Raw genomic sequence first — 18,523 nt, 5'->3', positions numbered from 1 at the left:
AGAAGCATTTCATGGTTGATTTCACTGTCCACAAGAGCAGGCCCCAAGGAAGTACAAAGGAAAATATACTCTCTGTTCTCCTTCCTGTTTATCTGCGAAAGCTTGTAAGGCGATCTATCAACCACTTTTCAGCATTAGTGTATCTTGGCTAGTACTCTTGCGGAGACAGTAACAATATGTGCTCTGCAAACCCTGGGCACAATGCTGTGAAGTCCTTTCCTGGCACTCAATGCTGGTGTTTAATTACGACAGGAGTTTGAATTCAAAACCTATCTGCCCTTCTCTCTCACTTGTTCCCTTGTATCTGTTATGATCACAAGGATGGTTACTTTTGTGATAAATCTACTTTATGGAACTTAAAAAAAAAAGTAGACCTGCAATCTCTACTCCTTGAAAGGACCTTTTGATTCAAGGAACCTTATTGAAAAATGTTGGGATTTAGAAAAAAAGCTATAGAAAGTAACTCATGTATTTACTTTTTAGGGGCCTGGCTACACAAAGAAAAATGTACTCACCTCATAGTTACCTTGATTCTGACACATGATATACGTCCCCCTTAGCAGTGAAAGAGCTTCTTTTAGGCTTTAGGCTTTAAAAATTTACCAAAACTCACTTCTTGCTCTGCAGCTTCCAAGAAAATCTGGTCTGCCACTGTGTTTTGTTATGTGCATGCAATCTAGATTGAAGAGACCTTGCGTGAGCTAGGTGGAACTAAGCATTAAGCAGCTTCATTTCATTTGCCAATGGCCAAACAGTTTTCTGGCAGAATCTTGCAGGGTAGTTGCTTGATCATAATTTGGTGCCCAGGGTCAATCAGACTACCTTTTTAGTCTTGATCACATATCTGGACACCTCATCCTGCGACACGATTAAAGAGGGATGCCGACAAGTAGGGCCCACAAAAGTCTCCTTTTCATAAGGTTGCTACATATCAAAGCTTACAACACATAACACTAAATGCACAAAAAAGTGGAAACAATATTTTCTTTGAGTTATTCTTGTTTGTTATCCTGTTTCTTCCAACCATTCCACTGACTAAACAAATGTGTGCACAAAGACATTAGGTACTAAGATGTAAAAAGGAATGATATGATTTCTGTTTAGGGGCAAACACATGCCCAGTGCTCTTGCATGTAGATCTTTGTAGCCATGATCAGGTACCCTTCAATTGAATGATTATATATCCAGGAAAGTGTCTACACCAAGGAAAATAATCTGGGTGCATTCCAGAGCTGTTTTCTCCAGAGCTACCCTGGATGCACCATGAGAAAGTCCGGAATCCATTTTGAAGTCCAGATGGTCAGTTGGGCAGAAAGTGCATTGGCACTGGTATGCTTCTGCCACTTTCACCAACCAGAAATAGCTCTGTCAAGCATCTTACTGGCAATATTGCTTTTGGTGAAGTTACAACATGATGTCTAGCCATGAGATTACCAAAAGTCATGTTACTAGCAAGGCTTGGCTGGGAAGCTGTTTCTGGCTGCTGAAACAGCTTTGGGTATTTACTGACATGTGGAAGCTGGATTGACCCAAATTTAGCCCAGTCCATCTGTCGACACATTAAAAAACAAGGGTCACTCTGGCATTCCCTGGAAGATGTGGAGTAACCTGTAGTTTTTGTGATGGGCTAAAGACTGGAAGAAATATGTCTGCTGAGTGACTGGAAGTATACCATCTAGACTAGCATTTCTCAACCTGGAGGTCGGGGCCCCTGGGAGGGTTGTGAGGGAGTTTCAGAGGGGGTCACCAAAGACCATCAGAAAACGCATATTTCTGATGGTCTTAGGAATCCCTTTGGTAGAGAATGCTCTTTGATTGGGCAGGGGTTCAGAATGCTATTTGATTGTAGGTGAACTATAAATCCCAGAAACTGCACTGCCCAAATGTCAAGGTCTGTTTTCCCCAACCCTACCAGTATTCAAATTTGGGTGTATCGAGTATTTGTGCCAAATTTGCTCCAGTGAATGGAAATACATCCTGCATATCAGATATTTACATTACAATTCATAACAGTAGCAAAATTACAGTTCTGAAGTAGCAACAGAAATAATTTTATGGTTGAGGGGTCACCACAACATCAGACTTTAGGCAAGGCTACAATCATCTATTTTTTTAAAAATATTGACATAGTATTCCTTTTACATAATGCAATGATAGCTTTATTATTCCGTATTACTTGACCTGGTTCTACTCTGTGGAATCTTGGAATATCTAGATTAGGAAGGAACATTTATAATTCGCAAACAAAAACAAGGATTCCATGACAGTTGAAGTGGGATGGAAGTGTTTTAATTCAGTAATGTAAAAGGCACCTGCAAACCAACCATTCTCAGAACAGTTACTGTGTAATATAGTCAGCCATTAAAAATGAGGTGGAGTGGCTGTTAAGATGAAAATGAGGGGCAGAAGTGGATATGCCAGCTAGGGTTCCCCCAATTAGCCACCATTAATTTAATATTTCTCATTGTTTCATGGAGTCAGAGATTTTCCCCACATTGACATGCAGACATCCCATGTCCCATGTTTCCCATGTGAACATTGTGATTTATGTGAAATATTGTGTATTATGTTTTTTATGGTTTTAATTGTATACTGTGTACTGTATATTCTGTTGTAAACCGCGTTGAGTCGCCAGTTAGGCTGAGAAACAGTAAATAAATAAATAAATAAATAAATAAACATCCTTTTAGGGCCAAAAGAATAAATAGAAGGAGCATGGGAGAGTTTTTTCCACACTGCACATTTCCTTTTTTAAGATGGAAGAGTTTTTTTAAAGTATGAACTATACAAGTTGTCATAGCATTTGAAACTCTCCTACACCTCTATGTGATTTAAATTTAGGAATTCATGTAGCATAGCACAATACAGAGGGAAAATGTAAATATATTGCTGCATAGGGAAGATATTTGAGAAATGGCTGGCAGGCTGCCGCATGATACATTGACAAATAAATTAATAAATGGTCAGCTTGTCTAAATTTACAGTTAATTGGTTGGTATTTTATCCTTGCACATTTATTTCATGTTGAAGCATATATAGAGGTATTCTCAATATTTCATTTTTAGTGGAAGAACGAATAAATACGTCTGGTTGTTCCATCCCAGGCTCACACTCTTTTGTCATGGTTTAACCAAGCGTGATGCATCCAATTTTTCCTCACAAATCTTTCCCTCACAAATCAATCGCTTAGGGTCCTTGCCGCAATTGGTTTATTGTGGAAATGGCTCTCTTCTTTTCTACCGCTCATCTGTGGAATTGTCAATGGTGTTTATCATCATAACCGAGCTTGCCTGGCATAGAAATTAATGTGAACTTTACCATAAGTTGCAGTTTCAGCAGAACTATGTCTTTCTGACAAACTGCCCATAGACATGGCATGTACCCATCCTTGGGGTTTACTGGGACGTGCATGATGTCATAATCAAATTGTGGGGGTTTTTTTTGCGTCTCTTTCCCATTTTTCTTCCAATTCATTACACTGTACAGAATTTAGAGGACCAGCTCTACTCTTAGCCAAAGTGAAGCCTTTGTGAGTGGACCATGGCTCTGGAGACCTGCTCAGTCATGGAAGTCATACACACAGTCCCCGAAAACCACACGATAGATTTGCCTTAGAGTCACCATAAATCACATGCTGGAGGATGGAAGAAAAATACTAGAGGAAGAAATATGTGACCCATACAGCTGGTCTTCTGCTTACATGTATGGGGTGGAAGATGCTAGTGCATCCTCATAAAAGGATTCACTTCCCATTCTTGTCAACTGTTGACATGGAATGGGAAGAGTTAGGGTTAAGGTGACCCATACAGCTGGTCTTCAGCTTATAGGTATGGGGGTTGAAGATGCTGGTACATGCTTATTGAAGAAGGATTCATTTCCTATTCTTGTCAACTGTTGACATGGAATGGGGAGAGTTAGGGTTAGGGTGACCCATACAGCTGGTCTTTGGCTTATAGGTATGGGGTTGAAGATGTTGGTACATCCTTATTGAAGAAGGATTCATTTCCCATTCTTGTCAACTATTGTCATGGAATGTAAAGGGGGCATCAACATGTCCTTTGCTTCAGACAGCCAAACATTTAGAATTGGCCCTGGAAATCTGACTTTTGTTGTTGTGCTGAAGGAATCATGTCACAGTCTCTGCAGTAATCTTTTTTGATTACGTATTTATTTGATGGAAATATCATGTTTCTTCTAAGTCTGGGAATTTAACTTTTACTCTTATGTCATTTTTCAAAGGCAAGGTATATATGAGCGCAGTGGTGTATAGAGATACTTGATGAATTTGATTTTTCTGGGTTCTGATGAGAGTGGGTGTCATCAGTGCCTCCTAGACTAACGTGGCTCAGAACATGATTATCCTTTGGATTCTGTACTTTGAATTTTTCGAGGCAGTAATTCTCACCTCAAAATAGTAACAAGATGCATTTAAAATGCATATTGTAGGATACAAATATGTTTAGGAATGCATGTGTTGTAAGAAGTATGTTTTGACAGTATTTTAATATATATGTAAATATGAATTTTTGAATATGAAACTGTAAAAGAACCACACAGATAAATGCAGGGCCAGGACAGAATGGACTTATGAATGAACACATGCTAAATTGAAGAGGACAAGAAGTAGACTTATCCAGCCTTTCTCAGTGATGTGGTGAATGGATAAGTCTATCACTGCACATCTATAATATCGTACACTTTTACTATTATCTTTTCAGTTGGCATTCCATTAGCTCCATATTTTTAAAATATTGTTCAATATGCACTCTGCCCCATCTATTAAATAGTAAATTATTCATGCCATGCTGTTTAAATTAAGAAACCTGAGAATAAATGAAACATTGATTTTTTTTAAAAAAAAAGTATCAACATAAACTGCTTTTCTAATGTTTCTGCTTGAGGCCATTCCACTACTCTATTGTTGTTTTTCCATTCCACTTTATTATAACATCTATTTTTCATTGCTGAAGTAGTGGTGCAATACTAATGAAATTAAAATGTGTTTTAATGCATTTAAAAAAATGATTTAGAAACTGGTTACACCAAAATGCAAAATACATTGGTGTGCTTAAATGAAACATCATTTCCTCAATTACAGATTCATTTCATGCTCCCAGTAGAATCGAAACTTAGCTTTCTAAACCGACTATAACTCTTACAATGTGCAAAATCAACTGAAATTCTGCATGTAACCATAAGAACATTAAACAGGTCACACTAGTTTGGAAATATTCAAGGTGATCATATTCCCAGAGGAATGACATTTCTGCCCCTTTCTCAGTTTGGCTTGGTCCACATGATGTCTTTGAAATCGTTTCTCTCTCTGCATGTTGACCTTCTATTCTGGCTTGTCTGGCAATGAAGGAGAAGGCTATCAATGGTTATTACTCAGGATGGCTATATATTATCAGCATTATCTTTACTGAGAAACACAATTAGGAGAGCGGATCTGGTTGGCGTTTATGGGAAGGAAATGCTGGGCTTGACATAGCCTCATCCAACATATCTTTCCACACACTGTTGTGAATTCATGGTTATATTTATATTTGGACATATATCATACAATCAACATGATACAGTATATAATAATACCTCTGCTGTACCTACCCAGACTGAGAGACCTTTGGATCACCATACGTATATCCACTTATTGCATTGTGAGTCCCCACACCTCACATATGCAATTTTGTGTTGTAACTAGGGGATTGTCTACAAAAATTGTACTTATCTCATAGCCACTGCACACAATTTTTGACTATTCCCTTGTCCCTTACATATTTCCAGAAAATTCAGATTTTTTGGTGTGTGGTAGACCTTCCAAGTTGGCATTGAATTTCATTGGAGATGGGTAGAATAGTTTTGGGTGCAATAGATTGATGGGAGATGACTGGGTTAGACAGTAACCTGATAATTCCCACCAGGAAGTGTTTTTTTCCTCCAGCCTGAATTTACCATTTTAAGTTCACTGGAATGATCAACATTTTTTTTAAAATTTAAGAAGGTGCATGTGTATGAATATTTTCATATCATTATGGAGGTATTAGCATGCCTCTGTCGAGCAACAAATGCATACATTTGAATGTATGACTGTTGACCTTGTCACATGCACCATTGGAATAATTGCGGATTGCTGCAAATCAATGGCGATCCTAGCACCACCCACCTAGGAAGCATGGGGGCCTGTTGTCCCACACTGTCCTGGCTCCCCCCCCCCCCACTTCATCATATGGGGGAAGTGTAAAGAAGTCAACTGTTTCCATTATTTTCAAGGGAAAAATAGGAAGCCTCCCGTCTTTCACTGCCAGCTTATTTTTGGCAGCGGCAGGGGGTTTTTTTTTTCCTCCCAGTTCGGCCATGGAGCTGCCGAAGAAGTACTTCTCCAAAGTATGATGGGAGCCGTTGGGCTTTGTGGTCAAACTTGTAAAACCCTGCAGCTGAAAATAAGCCTGTGTGAAGAGATCCTAAGAGTGTATATGTGGCTATGATCATTGGTTGGAAAAAATGCAAATGTTTGAAGCTATGGTCTACCATACACTGAGATGATTTCGCCAGCAGCAAATGTGTGGACGGTTATGACTATCTCACCAAAATAGGTGTGATGTGTGTACTATTAATAGGGTCACTATAACCTGTACAAAATACAGGTTTTGAAAAATGTACAAAATATATTTTATTCATCTTTGTAGACAAACGGGCATCAATCACCATGAAGCTAAAACATATGCATCTCATTGACTTTCATACACGTGCTTACAACAAGATAAATACATATGCCAACTTCATATGAGATGTCATTTCTGTTTTTCCTTTCTCTATATAAATGGAGATTATTTCTCTAAAGAAACTTGAAAATGTATGATGAAGTAACTGATCCTTCAAGAATTTCAGTATTTCAGGAAATGTAAGAGCTGTAAATAATATGTCATTTTGCTTGTGATTATGTCTTCTGCAGACCTTTGGATCTTCCGGGAATGAAGTGAGAAAAGCAGTGGGAAGAACTGAGCAAAACAGAACCAGAGATTTTTTACCTTTAATGAAATCCTGGGTATTTATGCATGCATGGCAACACATGACAATTTTACCACAGGTAAAGATTTTTTTGTAATGTTTTTGTTCTCTTTCTCTCTCTTTCTTCATATCTGAAACTGTCTGTTAATTATCTGGAAAACAGTAAGATATTTTTTCTCTGGGGACATATGTAATATATGTATATGAAAGGATATATGGATAAATAAACATATATAGCATAGTAGATAATGGTGAAATGAGCAGTTGTCATTGCTCCCTCTTGAGGGCATTACCCATTGCACCTCACTTTAAAAAATCCAAATATCTCCTTATGCCTGAGGATAGGGATTTCACCATATTTTTGGTCTTCTCTGGACCAGTTCAGGCCCAGAGAAGACCTTTTTCCAAGAGGAAGTGACCCTCCTCATCTTCTAGGTTATTTCCTTTTGGAAAAGAAAGAATATCCAGTCCTAATATGGCCTACGGTGATCCAAAATGTGGCAAAATTACCACCACTTTTGGGAGCAAATTTTATTTAGAACATTTGTATCCCGTCCTATTCTCGACCTCCAAAGAGGGACTCAGGGCAGCTTCCAACAATATATAAACACCAAAAAAATACACCATTACATAAAATGATAATAAATATATATTTAAAAACAGTTCACCAAGTTTAAAACATGCTTCAAATCAGTCCAAAAAAGGGGACCATACAATCTCATCTAAGCCAATAAAAACCATCGATTCTGTGAAAGCTTGCTCCCACAGCCAAGTCTTAAGTGTCTTGTGAAAAGTCAAGAGGGAAGGGGCAGATCTAACCTCTTTTGGGAGGGAATTCCACATCCGAGGGGCCACCATGGAGAAGGATCCATGATCTGATCTTCCCCACAAAAATATGGGCTCTTGTGAGTGGATGTACTTTCCCTACTTTTTTTTAATGGGATGCTTACAGTAGTCTAGAAAAGGTTTTAGGTGAATGGATATGTCTCGTATGCTCTGAAGACCTAAGTATATAATAAGCTGAAAGGGATTCTAGGTTCCTTTGGCTGAAAGGTGTATGAGCTTTCTTTTTTCTTTGCAGTAGCACACTTGTTTCACTCAGTAACCATCCATAAATCTTTCAAACCAATGACTCTGCTATAGTGTGGTGGCCCTAATTTGTTACAGCATACAATGGAAATCCCCAGATACTGCCACAGGTGACAGTAGATACATAAAACATAAAATCTATTTGGATTGATTCAAACAGGAGTCACAAGATATTGCTCAGAAGTTCCTTTTTAGAGTGTTTTCCCTTTGTATATGGAAAGAGTCAGTTCTGTTCAGTGATGTGTCTTTTGTGACTTCAGTAACAAAAAGTTTGTTTTATCAACTCTTCAGTGATTGGCTCATCCAACAGCTCTTGCTAATGGCAAAAAGAGTAGAAGAAAAACACCAGATGTGTTTTGACTCCGGCTGTCATCAACTTTAGTAAATGAGTTGGTCAGGGATTGTAAAAATTAACGTCTTATTATTGAACAAGTATACAGAATAGGAGGGTGAGGTTGTCCAGATTTGGAAAAAAGTTGTGAAATTTAAACAAAACTGTAGGAAAAAACATTTATTAAAGAAATCCTGAATGTTTCCATTTTAAAGCTAAGTCCCGATGGCCTGTTGCCATACCTTGTGGGACCATCCCCAAAGTGAAACCTGGATACCGATCACTCAGAGGAGGGAGCATTGATGCCAATTTGCAGCTCTGTGGGAATGGATGGGCAACTGCAGATGAAGGTGAGGATGATGTAAACTGGCTTTGATTACTGCTCAAGACTTAAGTTTGAATGTTATGTCAAAACCCCAGTGGTATGTATGGTGTAACGCCAGGGAGGGAGGACACTAGTTTGTTAAAGAAGCATGCACCTATGTGCAGTCTTCTACCAAAGCTTTAATATCTGAATTGCTATGAGTGTTATAAAGCAGAAGCCTCTTGGCTTGGAAACACAGGCTTGAGTCTCTCTTGTATGAAACAAAGTAACAAGTTTATTTAAAATTTCAAGCTCCAAACGATTGTGGTTACAATTACTATTTTTGTTGCAAACTTGGGTTTCAGTCACATATAGTATACTTGTTGCACTTTCCTGAAATAGGCTTTCAATGTTTCTCATTTATCAAGATGGTATTTGCTTTACACATACAGGACTAAAATTACTTTCCGATTCAAGCACCACTGGCTTTTCTTTAATTTCTCAAAACTTGTACTCTATTTGACTAGCGGCTTACTTTTCTAACAGGATTTATTAACTACCATTCATGAACAGGAGTCCCTAACTCTCTGTCCTTCACAAACTGCAATCCCTACTCAACTAACTCTCTTTTAAAACTCTCTCTCTAACTCCCCTCCTTTTTGAACTTAACTCCGCCCCTTTAGAATGTTCAGCCCTGCTCTTCCCAACTGTCATTTTGTCTCCCAACCTTTTGAAATCCTGGGGCTATGCTAATCTGCATATGACCAATCAGCCTCCATATGCAAATAAATCCTGTCCCTCTGTTGCTATCCTCTCTAATCTTCCTTATCTGCCCCCTGCGAACATAGATCTATGTACTAAAATTTCATATAGAATAACAATTCGCTACATACGCCCCTTCCCTATAAAAATATTGCTGGAGATGAGTGTTTTTAACCTCATCGAAAGCAATATTGTTAACTTATACCTTATCTAACAATCCTATATTCAATTCACATTTAAAACAATATATTTAAATACTTACATTTCCATCATATATCACATGAAAACATTCTTTAATAATTATACCATACAGTTACTCTACCAATACAGTTTTATATAAACACACATATTATATATTTTAACAACATATATTATCAATATACATTACCAATAATCATCTTCTTGCACCCGGTTATTCTTCTGTCTCCTGTTCCTCATCCTTTCCTGGAATTCTAGAGAGCGCATCCGCCACAATGTTTTCTTTTCCTTTAATATGTCTAACATCAAACTGATAATCTTGCAGCATTAGGCTCCACCTTATCAGTTTGCTATTGGTGTTTTTTACCTGATTCAACCACCTCAGTGGAGAATGGTCTGTATATATTAGGAACTCTCTTCCCCAAAGATAAGGTCTCAATTTGTCAATAGCCCAAATTATGGCTAGACACTCCCTCTCAATCCCTGCTAGATGTTGCTCTCGCTCCAATAACTTTCTACTTAGATATAATATAGGCCTTAGGTCTCCATTTATATCTACTTGACTCAACACCGCTCCCAGTCCTATCCTTGATGCATCTGTGGTGAGTATGAACTGTTTATCAAACTCAGGTACCTTTAATATGGGTTCATTTACCAATGCATTCTTTAACTCATCATAGGCTTTTTGACACCCTTCATTCCATTTAATTATATTAGGTTTGTCTTTTTGTAGACACTCAAATAAAGGAGAAGCGATAGCGCTAAAATTAGGAATAAACTTCCTATAAAAGCCTACCACTCCTACAAATGCTCTAATTTCTTTTTTAGTTCTAGGCCTTGCCCAATTCCTAATAGTTTCTACTTTGTTCCATTCAGGTATTATTTCTCCACTACCAACTACGTGTCCTAAATATTTAACCTTTGTTTTTGCTAATTGGCATTTTGCAGCTTTTACTGTTAACCCAGTTTCTTTAATTCTTTGTAACACTTTAGAAATATGTCCTAAGTGCATTTCCCAATCGGTACTGTAAATTGCAATGTCATCAATATAAGCCTGAGCAAACTCTCTTAAACCTACCAACATTTTGTCAATTAATCTTTGGAAACTCGCTGCGCTATTTTTTAATCCAAAAGGTAAACGTGTGAACTCATGTAATCCCTCTTTTGTCACGAAAGCTGTTTTACACTGATCCTTAGGATCCATCCCCACTTGCCAATATCCTTTGGTTAAATCTAAAGTCGTTATAAATTTCGCTGCCCCAATGGTCTCCAATAATTCATCAATTCTGGGCATCGGGTATACGTCAGACACAGTTACTGCATTTACTTTCCGATAGTCCACACAAAATCTCATGGTGCCATCCTGTTTCGGTACTAACACTACAGGGGATGACCATGGACTTTCTGATGGTACTATCAATCCCAACTCTAACATTTCTCTAATCTCTTTTGAGATGATTCGAGCTTGTTCTCCTGTTGCTCTATACGGGTGTGAAGTTATGGGTTTTGCATCACCCGTATTGATCTTATGAGTTACCAGCTCCGTTTTTCCTGGCACATCCTTAAATACATCCTGATGCTTTATCAATACATCTCTCAGTTGACATCTTTGACTTTCTGACAATTCTAAACACTTAGACACATCAGGTATGATACTTTGTTCCCTTAATTCTCCCCATTCTGTTACTGAATATGCTTTTGCTTCTTTTGTTACTACCCTAAAAATCAAATTTGTTCTCACATAATAGGGTTTTATCCTATTAACATGCACACGCTTATATTTTCCTTCCTCCCCTACTTTCATTATCAGATAGTTCACATCAGACAGTTTCTCAAATATTACATAGGGACCTTCCCATGCCATGTCCATTTTCTTATGGGATTTAGGCTTGAGTAACAGCACTCTGTCTCCTTCTTTAAAATTCCGATGTTTGGCCTTCGCATCTCGACTTTCTTTCTGTTTTTGTTGAGCTGACTCCAGATTTCTCGATGCCTCACCCCGTACAATGTCTATATGTTCCTTAAGTTTCTCTATATAGTCCATAATATCTTCCTCCTGGATCTCCTCATCACCAGTCCAACTTGCACTTATGATGTCCATGGGTCCTCGCACTTTTCTACCAAACAGAAGTTCAAAAGGGCTATATCCCGTGCTCTCCTGTGGGACTTCTCGATATGCAAATAAAAGATGTTGTAACTGTCTATCCCAGTCATTAGGGTTTTTGTTGACATATGTCTTGATCATATGTTTTACTGTCTTATTAAAGTTTTCAATTAATCCATTGCTCTGCGGATGATATGCCGTTGTGTTGTGATGTACAATGCCACAGCCTTTAAATAATTCTTTGATCAGCTTGGACATAAAATAAGTTCCTAGATCTGTCACAATTTCCTTGGGAAATCCCACTCTGGCAAAAATATTAAGTAGTCCATCAGCTACCGTTTTAGCTTGTAAGTCTCTTAAAGGTATTGCCTCTGGATACCTAGTAGCATAGTCAATGGCTGTTAAGATGTACTTATTTCCTTCTTTAGTGGCTTTGGATATGGGACCTATGATGTCAATTCCCATCTTCTCAAAGGGCGTTGTTACCACAGGCACCGATTGTATAAGTCCTTTAGTTTTATCGTTGGCTTTCCCAATTAGCTGGCACACTTGGCAGGACTGACAATATGCTTTGACCTCCTTTCCAATATTAGGCCAATAAAATTTTTCTTGAATTCTTGCCTTCGTCTTTTTAATTCCCAGATGTCCTCCGAATGTTGTGTCATGGGCCATCTTTAATATTCTTAATCTGTACTTCTCCGGTACTACTAGCTGTTTGTTCACTTCAACACTATCACCACTCTTCCTCCTTCTGACAACTCTATACAATCTTTCATTTATAACTTGGAAAGAACTAGACTTTTCAGCTAATGGTCCACCAGCCTCACTTCTGGCTTGTTCCCATGACTCTCCTAAAGATTTATCTTTCTTCTGTTCCTTTAAGAACACTTCAGTCTGCTTATCTGAGAATTTCATTTGCATAAGTTCACCACTCTCTTCGTTGTCTCGTGAAGTACTTGCTTCATCAGAATCACCATTCATCTCCTCTGTTTCTGACTTTCTAGTAATTACATTGACTCTTTGACATTCTTCATATAGGTCATTTCCTATAAGGAATGGAACTTCCAATTCCTTCATCACTCCAACTTGCCACATTCCTTTGTATTTTTTATAAGTTACAGGGATTTCCGCTACCGATGTCTCGAATGCTGGCCCATAGATTCCTTTTAATAGATATTTCTTATCAGGCACTATCTGCTCTGGGTTTATTAGTTGACTTTGGATTAGGGACACTTGAGCTCCTGAGTCTCTTAATCCCAATATTTTTCTTCCATTTATTATTATCTCCTCTCTATAGTCATACTCTTCAACCTCTCTCACTTTCCACACTCGGAATACTTTACTGGTCTCATCTGTGGATTTCATTTCACTCTTAACCTCCTCTGTATAGTGACCAGTCCCTTTATCTTTCTGTACCAGACGAATGTTTCTTGGAGGTGAAGTAACACTCTTTTCATTCCTCAACCTAGGGCACCTTGCTCTTATATGCCCTGGCTCTCGGCAATGGTAGCATGTGATCTTCACATCACCCGGTCTTGTTACTTCCTTATTATAGTAATTACTCTTTCTCCCATATTGTTCATCTGCCTTGTCCCTCCCTTCTTGGTCTTTACTTTTCCATAATGGCTGTGAGGGACTTGTAGCATTTTTGTATATATATTTGTTTCCTTTTTCCTCATACGATCTCTTATACGCCATGCCCAAGTTTTTCATTTCGTAATCAGTTTCCAGTTCATCAAGGACAACAGCCACTTGAGACACACTCTCAATTTTTTTATCTTTGACATACCAGCGCATGTTTAGGGGCACCATTTTATAAAACTGTTCCAACGCCACCAGATGTTTTAGCTGTTGGAATGTGCTAACCCGACTTCCTTCTATCCACTGATCAAGGGCTTTGTCTAATCGGGCTCCCAGCTGGACATATGTTTCACCATTTCTTCTTTTTATCTCTCTAAAGTTCTTCCTGCACTGTTCAGGAGTGATCCCAAACCTAACTTTAACTCTTGCCTTAAACAATCTATAATCATTTATCTCATCATCCCTCATATCAGCCAATATCTGATTTAGCTCGCCAGATATTAAAGGCTTTAGATATGACATTTTACTTTCTTCTGGGATCTCTAGTTCCAAAGAGGTTCGTTCAAATGCCAGAAGGAATGCTTCTACGTCGTCTCCCTTTTGGTACTTAGCAAATCTCTTCACTTTGGCAGAGAAGTCATTGTAACTGTGCACACTAGTATTTTCACTAGTTCTATCTCGTTCCTGCATTCTTAACTGCATCATCAGTCTTTCATGTTCTCTGGCCTTCTCTCTTTCCTCAGCCGCTCTCTCTCTCTCTCTTTCTTCAGCCTCCAACTTAGCTAACTGTAACCTTTCCTGTGATTCCATTCTGCTTATTTCAAACTGAATTTGTAATCTTTGCAGTTCTACTGATGTAACTGTCTGCTCCTGACTTTCCTCACGTTCTTGTGCTCCCTCCTCTACCACTTCTCCTTCAGTTCCAGCTTTCTTGCCCTTGGGAGGAGCCATTTTCTCTTACTCCTATTCTTTATGAGGTAAATTTTGCCTCTTTCTGATACACTGGACCAGATATATTCTACTTATCCCGCAGCTTTCTGAGGCACTAGATTAGTCTTGTCACACGCATCCCGTCGTTGTCTGAGGCACTAGATTAGATGTATTCTACGCATCCCACCGCTGCCACCATTTATGTAACGCCAGGGAGGGAGGACACTAGTTTGTTAAAGAAGCATGCACCTATGTGCAGTCTTCTACCAAAGCTTTAATATCTGAATTGCTATGAGTGTTATAAAGCAGAAGCCTCTTGGCTTGGAAACACAGGCTTGAGTCTCTCTTGTATGAAACAAAGTAACAAGTTTATTTAAAATTTCAAGCTCCAAACGATTGTGGTTACAATTACTATTTTTGTTGCAAACTTGGGTTTCAGTCACATATAGTATACTTGTTGCACTTTCCTGAAATAGGCTTTCAATGTTTCTCATTTATCAAGATGGTATTTGCTTTACACATACAGGACTAAAATTACTTTCCGATTCAAGCACCACTGGCTTTTCTTTAATTTCTCAAAACTTGTACTCTATTTGACTAGCGGCTTACTTTTCTAACAGGATTTATTAACTACCATTCATGAACAGGAGTCCCTAACTCTCTGTCCTTCACAAACTGCAATCCCTACTCAACTAACTCTCTTTTAAAACTCTCTCTCTAACTCCCCTCCTTTTTGAACTTAACTCCGCCCCTTTAGAATGTTCAGCCCTGCTCTTCCCAACTGTCATTTTGTCTCCCAACCTTTTGAAATCCTGGGGCTATGCTAATCTGCATATGACCAATCAGCCTCCATATGCAAATAAATCCTGTCCCTCTGTTGCTATCCTCTCTAATCTTCCTTATCTGCCCCCTGCGAACATAGATCTATGTACTAAAATTTCATATAGAATAACAATTCGCTACATATGGAAATGCTGTTACATTCAGTTGAGACGGTCAGTTGCATGGGATTCTTTTAAATCTGATTATCATCTGCAACATTTTATTCCCACCTTCGTGTGACTTTCTGTCTTTGTTTAACATGAAGCAATGGATTCAAAGAAAAGAGACCCCCCCCCCCTGCAAATTAGGAAGACCTTCTATAGGAGTGTTTATACGGTTGGCAGAACAGACTACATCAGAATGAATTACTTGAGTATAAGCTTAGTTTTTCCACCCTTTTTGAAAAAGTCCCCCTTGACTTATACTCAAGTCAAGGTTATTTATTTTTTTATTCTGTTGTTTTTATTATTTTATTACATTCATTGATTTTACTCTATTATTTGTATTACATTTATTATTTTACTCTATTACTATTGGAAGGATACGTAAGCACATTTACATCGAAGAAGGTTAGTATAATGGTTTAATCAGAGTTGGGCAGTCATATTAAATTACAGTTTTATGTAAATATTCAAAAACATTTAACCTATTGATGCCTCAATTAATGTAATTGTATTGGTATCTATTTTTATTTTTGAATTTACCAGTAGCTGCTGCATTTCCCACCCTTGGGTTCTATTCAAGGCAATATGTTTTTCCAGTATTTTGTGGTAAAATTGGGTGCCTTGGCATATATTCGGGTCGGCTTATACTCAAGTATATATGGTATTGTTATTTGAAGGTCTTTCACACCAAGGTTGGTTAGCATTTCTAGAGTGCATTAGTTGTTTATTCCTGCATGGCAAGGGGTTGGATTACACGATCCTCGTAGACCCTTTTAACTAAAAATTCTATGATTCTATCAAAATTTAGGACAAATACCTTTTATTTCTCTCTCTTTTTCTCTGCTGTGTTTTTGGACTAAGAATCCTTCCTTCTGACATAGCCAATGTTGGCTGTGGCTTATAGCAATTCTGTGCTAAAGTTTTCTTGACAAGATTCCTTCAGAAAGGGATCACCATTGCCTTTCTCTAAGAATGAGAGAGTACAACTTGCCCAAGGCCAATGAGTGGGTCTCCCAAGTTGATTAAGGAGTTGTGTGAAGTCCAAACTATGATGCCATGATGGCTCATGTGGAATTATCCCAGCAAGTTCTCACAAAGATGTGGCTTCAATGCAGGAGAGGACATTGTTTGAATGAAAGAATGAAGAGTGCTAAAGATAATCCCTCAATTAATTGGTTGACTAACTAAGCCCCATTCATTAAATCATCCCACAGCATCTCTTCATTCAGTATTAAAGAAACAAGGATGTCTGTGGAGAGGCAAAGACGAACCTCCAGATATTTCCCCAGTGGAGATGTGGGACAATAGGAATGGCTTCCAGAAAAAAAATATGGAGAACACAGTCACACATGAGTTTTCTGAGCTATCCAGCACTCAACCAAAACAGCATTCCAATGACCAGGAAGTAAGCAGTGCGGCTGTGGAGACTACTCAGATCAAAGACAAACTCAAGAAGAGGAGAATGTCTGAGGGCACACTTGCATCAAATAAAGGTATGACTGGTACTGATTAACTGATTTTCATAAAAAGGTGGGGATTATACCAATTTAGTCCTTTACACAAAGAGCTTTAAACCCTTAGTGACTTTCAAGCATACAACATTCCCTATGGCCCCATCCACACTGCTGTATAATGCAGTTTCAGTATGCAGTTTGACTGCATTGAACTGTGTAGACTCGTATAATCCAGATTAACTCTTGCACTTGATGTAACATTTGTGGCATTTGGTAGTGTAGTGATGGGAAGGGATGCAACTGCTCCTTGACTTTGCAAGGGCAGTGAGATTGTGATATATGCTTTAAAAGTAATTGGTCAGTCATTGTACAAAACTATGGGATTTCAAGCACTCAACACTCAATTAAGCTACAATATTAAATCCAAGAAGTGCAGTATGGTTGAATTCTGCTCTTATTACACAGAATGACCAACCAAAGTGACTGAAAACTGCATTTATTTGAAGTAGACCAGTTGAAGTTAAGAGAATCAAGCTCAAATAAATGTGCTTGTAATGCAGGTTCGGCCCTCAATGGGTGATGCTATAATGTATTGCCTTCAAGGCATGCAACTCGGAACTATGTCTCACTTAGCTGACACTGACTATTTTCAGATCCAGTGTTCAGACCTGCACCCCAATACTTCTCAATACTATGATTAAGTATACTTCTCAATACTGTACTACGTTTGTCTCAGTACTATCATAACAAATTCTTGTTTGCTGATACAGGTATATTTTAGAACCAAAGAGACAAAAACGTAAAGAAAAACCTGGGGACATGTCTCAAAGTGTCCAATATATGGCTCCTTTATTATAGAGAAAGTCAAATGCATTTTGTGCCATATACATATTTTATGATCCCCTACAGGGGAGCCTTTTATCCAGCAAAGTAAAAGGATTTTCTGCTACAGAAATTTCTGCAGTCAGATTACAAATTGTCTCTGAACACACACACACACATTGAGAGAAAGAGAAGGAGGAGAGAGAGGCTAAAATGCATTGTACTTTATAACCAAGCAGTCATATATTGAGTACTTTGAGATGCAACTTCAGTTTTTCATATACAGTAGGATATCACATTCTGCTTTGTATCATCCTCTATGAAGCCCATGGATACAAATACTTATCTTCTGTATCATAAAATATATTTTGAAAGGACACACTGATGTCCCAAAGTCCCATTTGAAGCTGGCAGAATGGAAAATGTAGAAGTATGGAAGTGCAAAGATGGCCATCTGGGTGCTGGCATCTGGAAGGTCTCCTGGGGCATCCTTGTGCCCATTTAGTGGCCAGTTGGATCAAGGGTAGATCAGCAGCTGTCTGTCATGTAGTAAGCATTAAGCTGCTTGGCAAAAAAAAAAAAACCCCAAAGAAAAACAACATTGCACAAAATAAGAAAAAAGCAACTAAGATAGCATAATCTTATTTACATTTCTATAAAGTCCCAAGAAGAGTCTGCCTGTGATGTTTTGCAGATGCACTTTAAAAATGTAATAGATCAAGCAGTCTCCAATGACTTTCTGCTTTATTATTTATTTACAATATTTCTATCCCACCTTTCTTGAACCCAAAGGTGACTCAAGGCGGCTTACAACCAGGCAGTCATTTGATGCCTTAACAATAACACTTAAAACCACATTTAAAACAGAATGTAAAAGTACATACAATAAGATCTTTAAAAAACTTATAAAACTAAATATAAAACCAATACCTTCACTGTCGTTGTCCAAAATAA

At 38.2% G+C, this 18,523-nt stretch overlaps 1 protein-coding gene across 1 annotated transcript in view; it reads left to right on the top strand.

The window, feature by feature from the left end:
• The window catches only part of TOGARAM2 (TOG array regulator of axonemal microtubules 2), an 87,256-nt gene that overhangs the window by 27,741 nt on the left and 40,992 nt on the right, over positions 1-18,523 (top strand). Inside the window, exons 2-4 of the mRNA XM_067462883.1 lie at positions 6,953-7,087; positions 8,644-8,778; positions 16,508-16,786. Of these exons, the coding sequence (XP_067318984.1) occupies positions 7,060-7,087; positions 8,644-8,778; positions 16,508-16,786 (442 nt within the window). The 5' untranslated portion in view covers positions 6,953-7,059. The remainder of the gene's footprint in view (positions 1-6,952; positions 7,088-8,643; positions 8,779-16,507; positions 16,787-18,523) is intronic.

Source organism: Anolis sagrei, chromosome 1, assembly GCF_037176765.1.
Source record: "Anolis sagrei isolate rAnoSag1 chromosome 1, rAnoSag1.mat, whole genome shotgun sequence".
Taxonomy (NCBI): domain Eukaryota; kingdom Metazoa; phylum Chordata; class Lepidosauria; order Squamata; family Dactyloidae; genus Anolis; species Anolis sagrei.
This window is presented reverse-complemented; position numbering and strand designations above follow the sequence as displayed.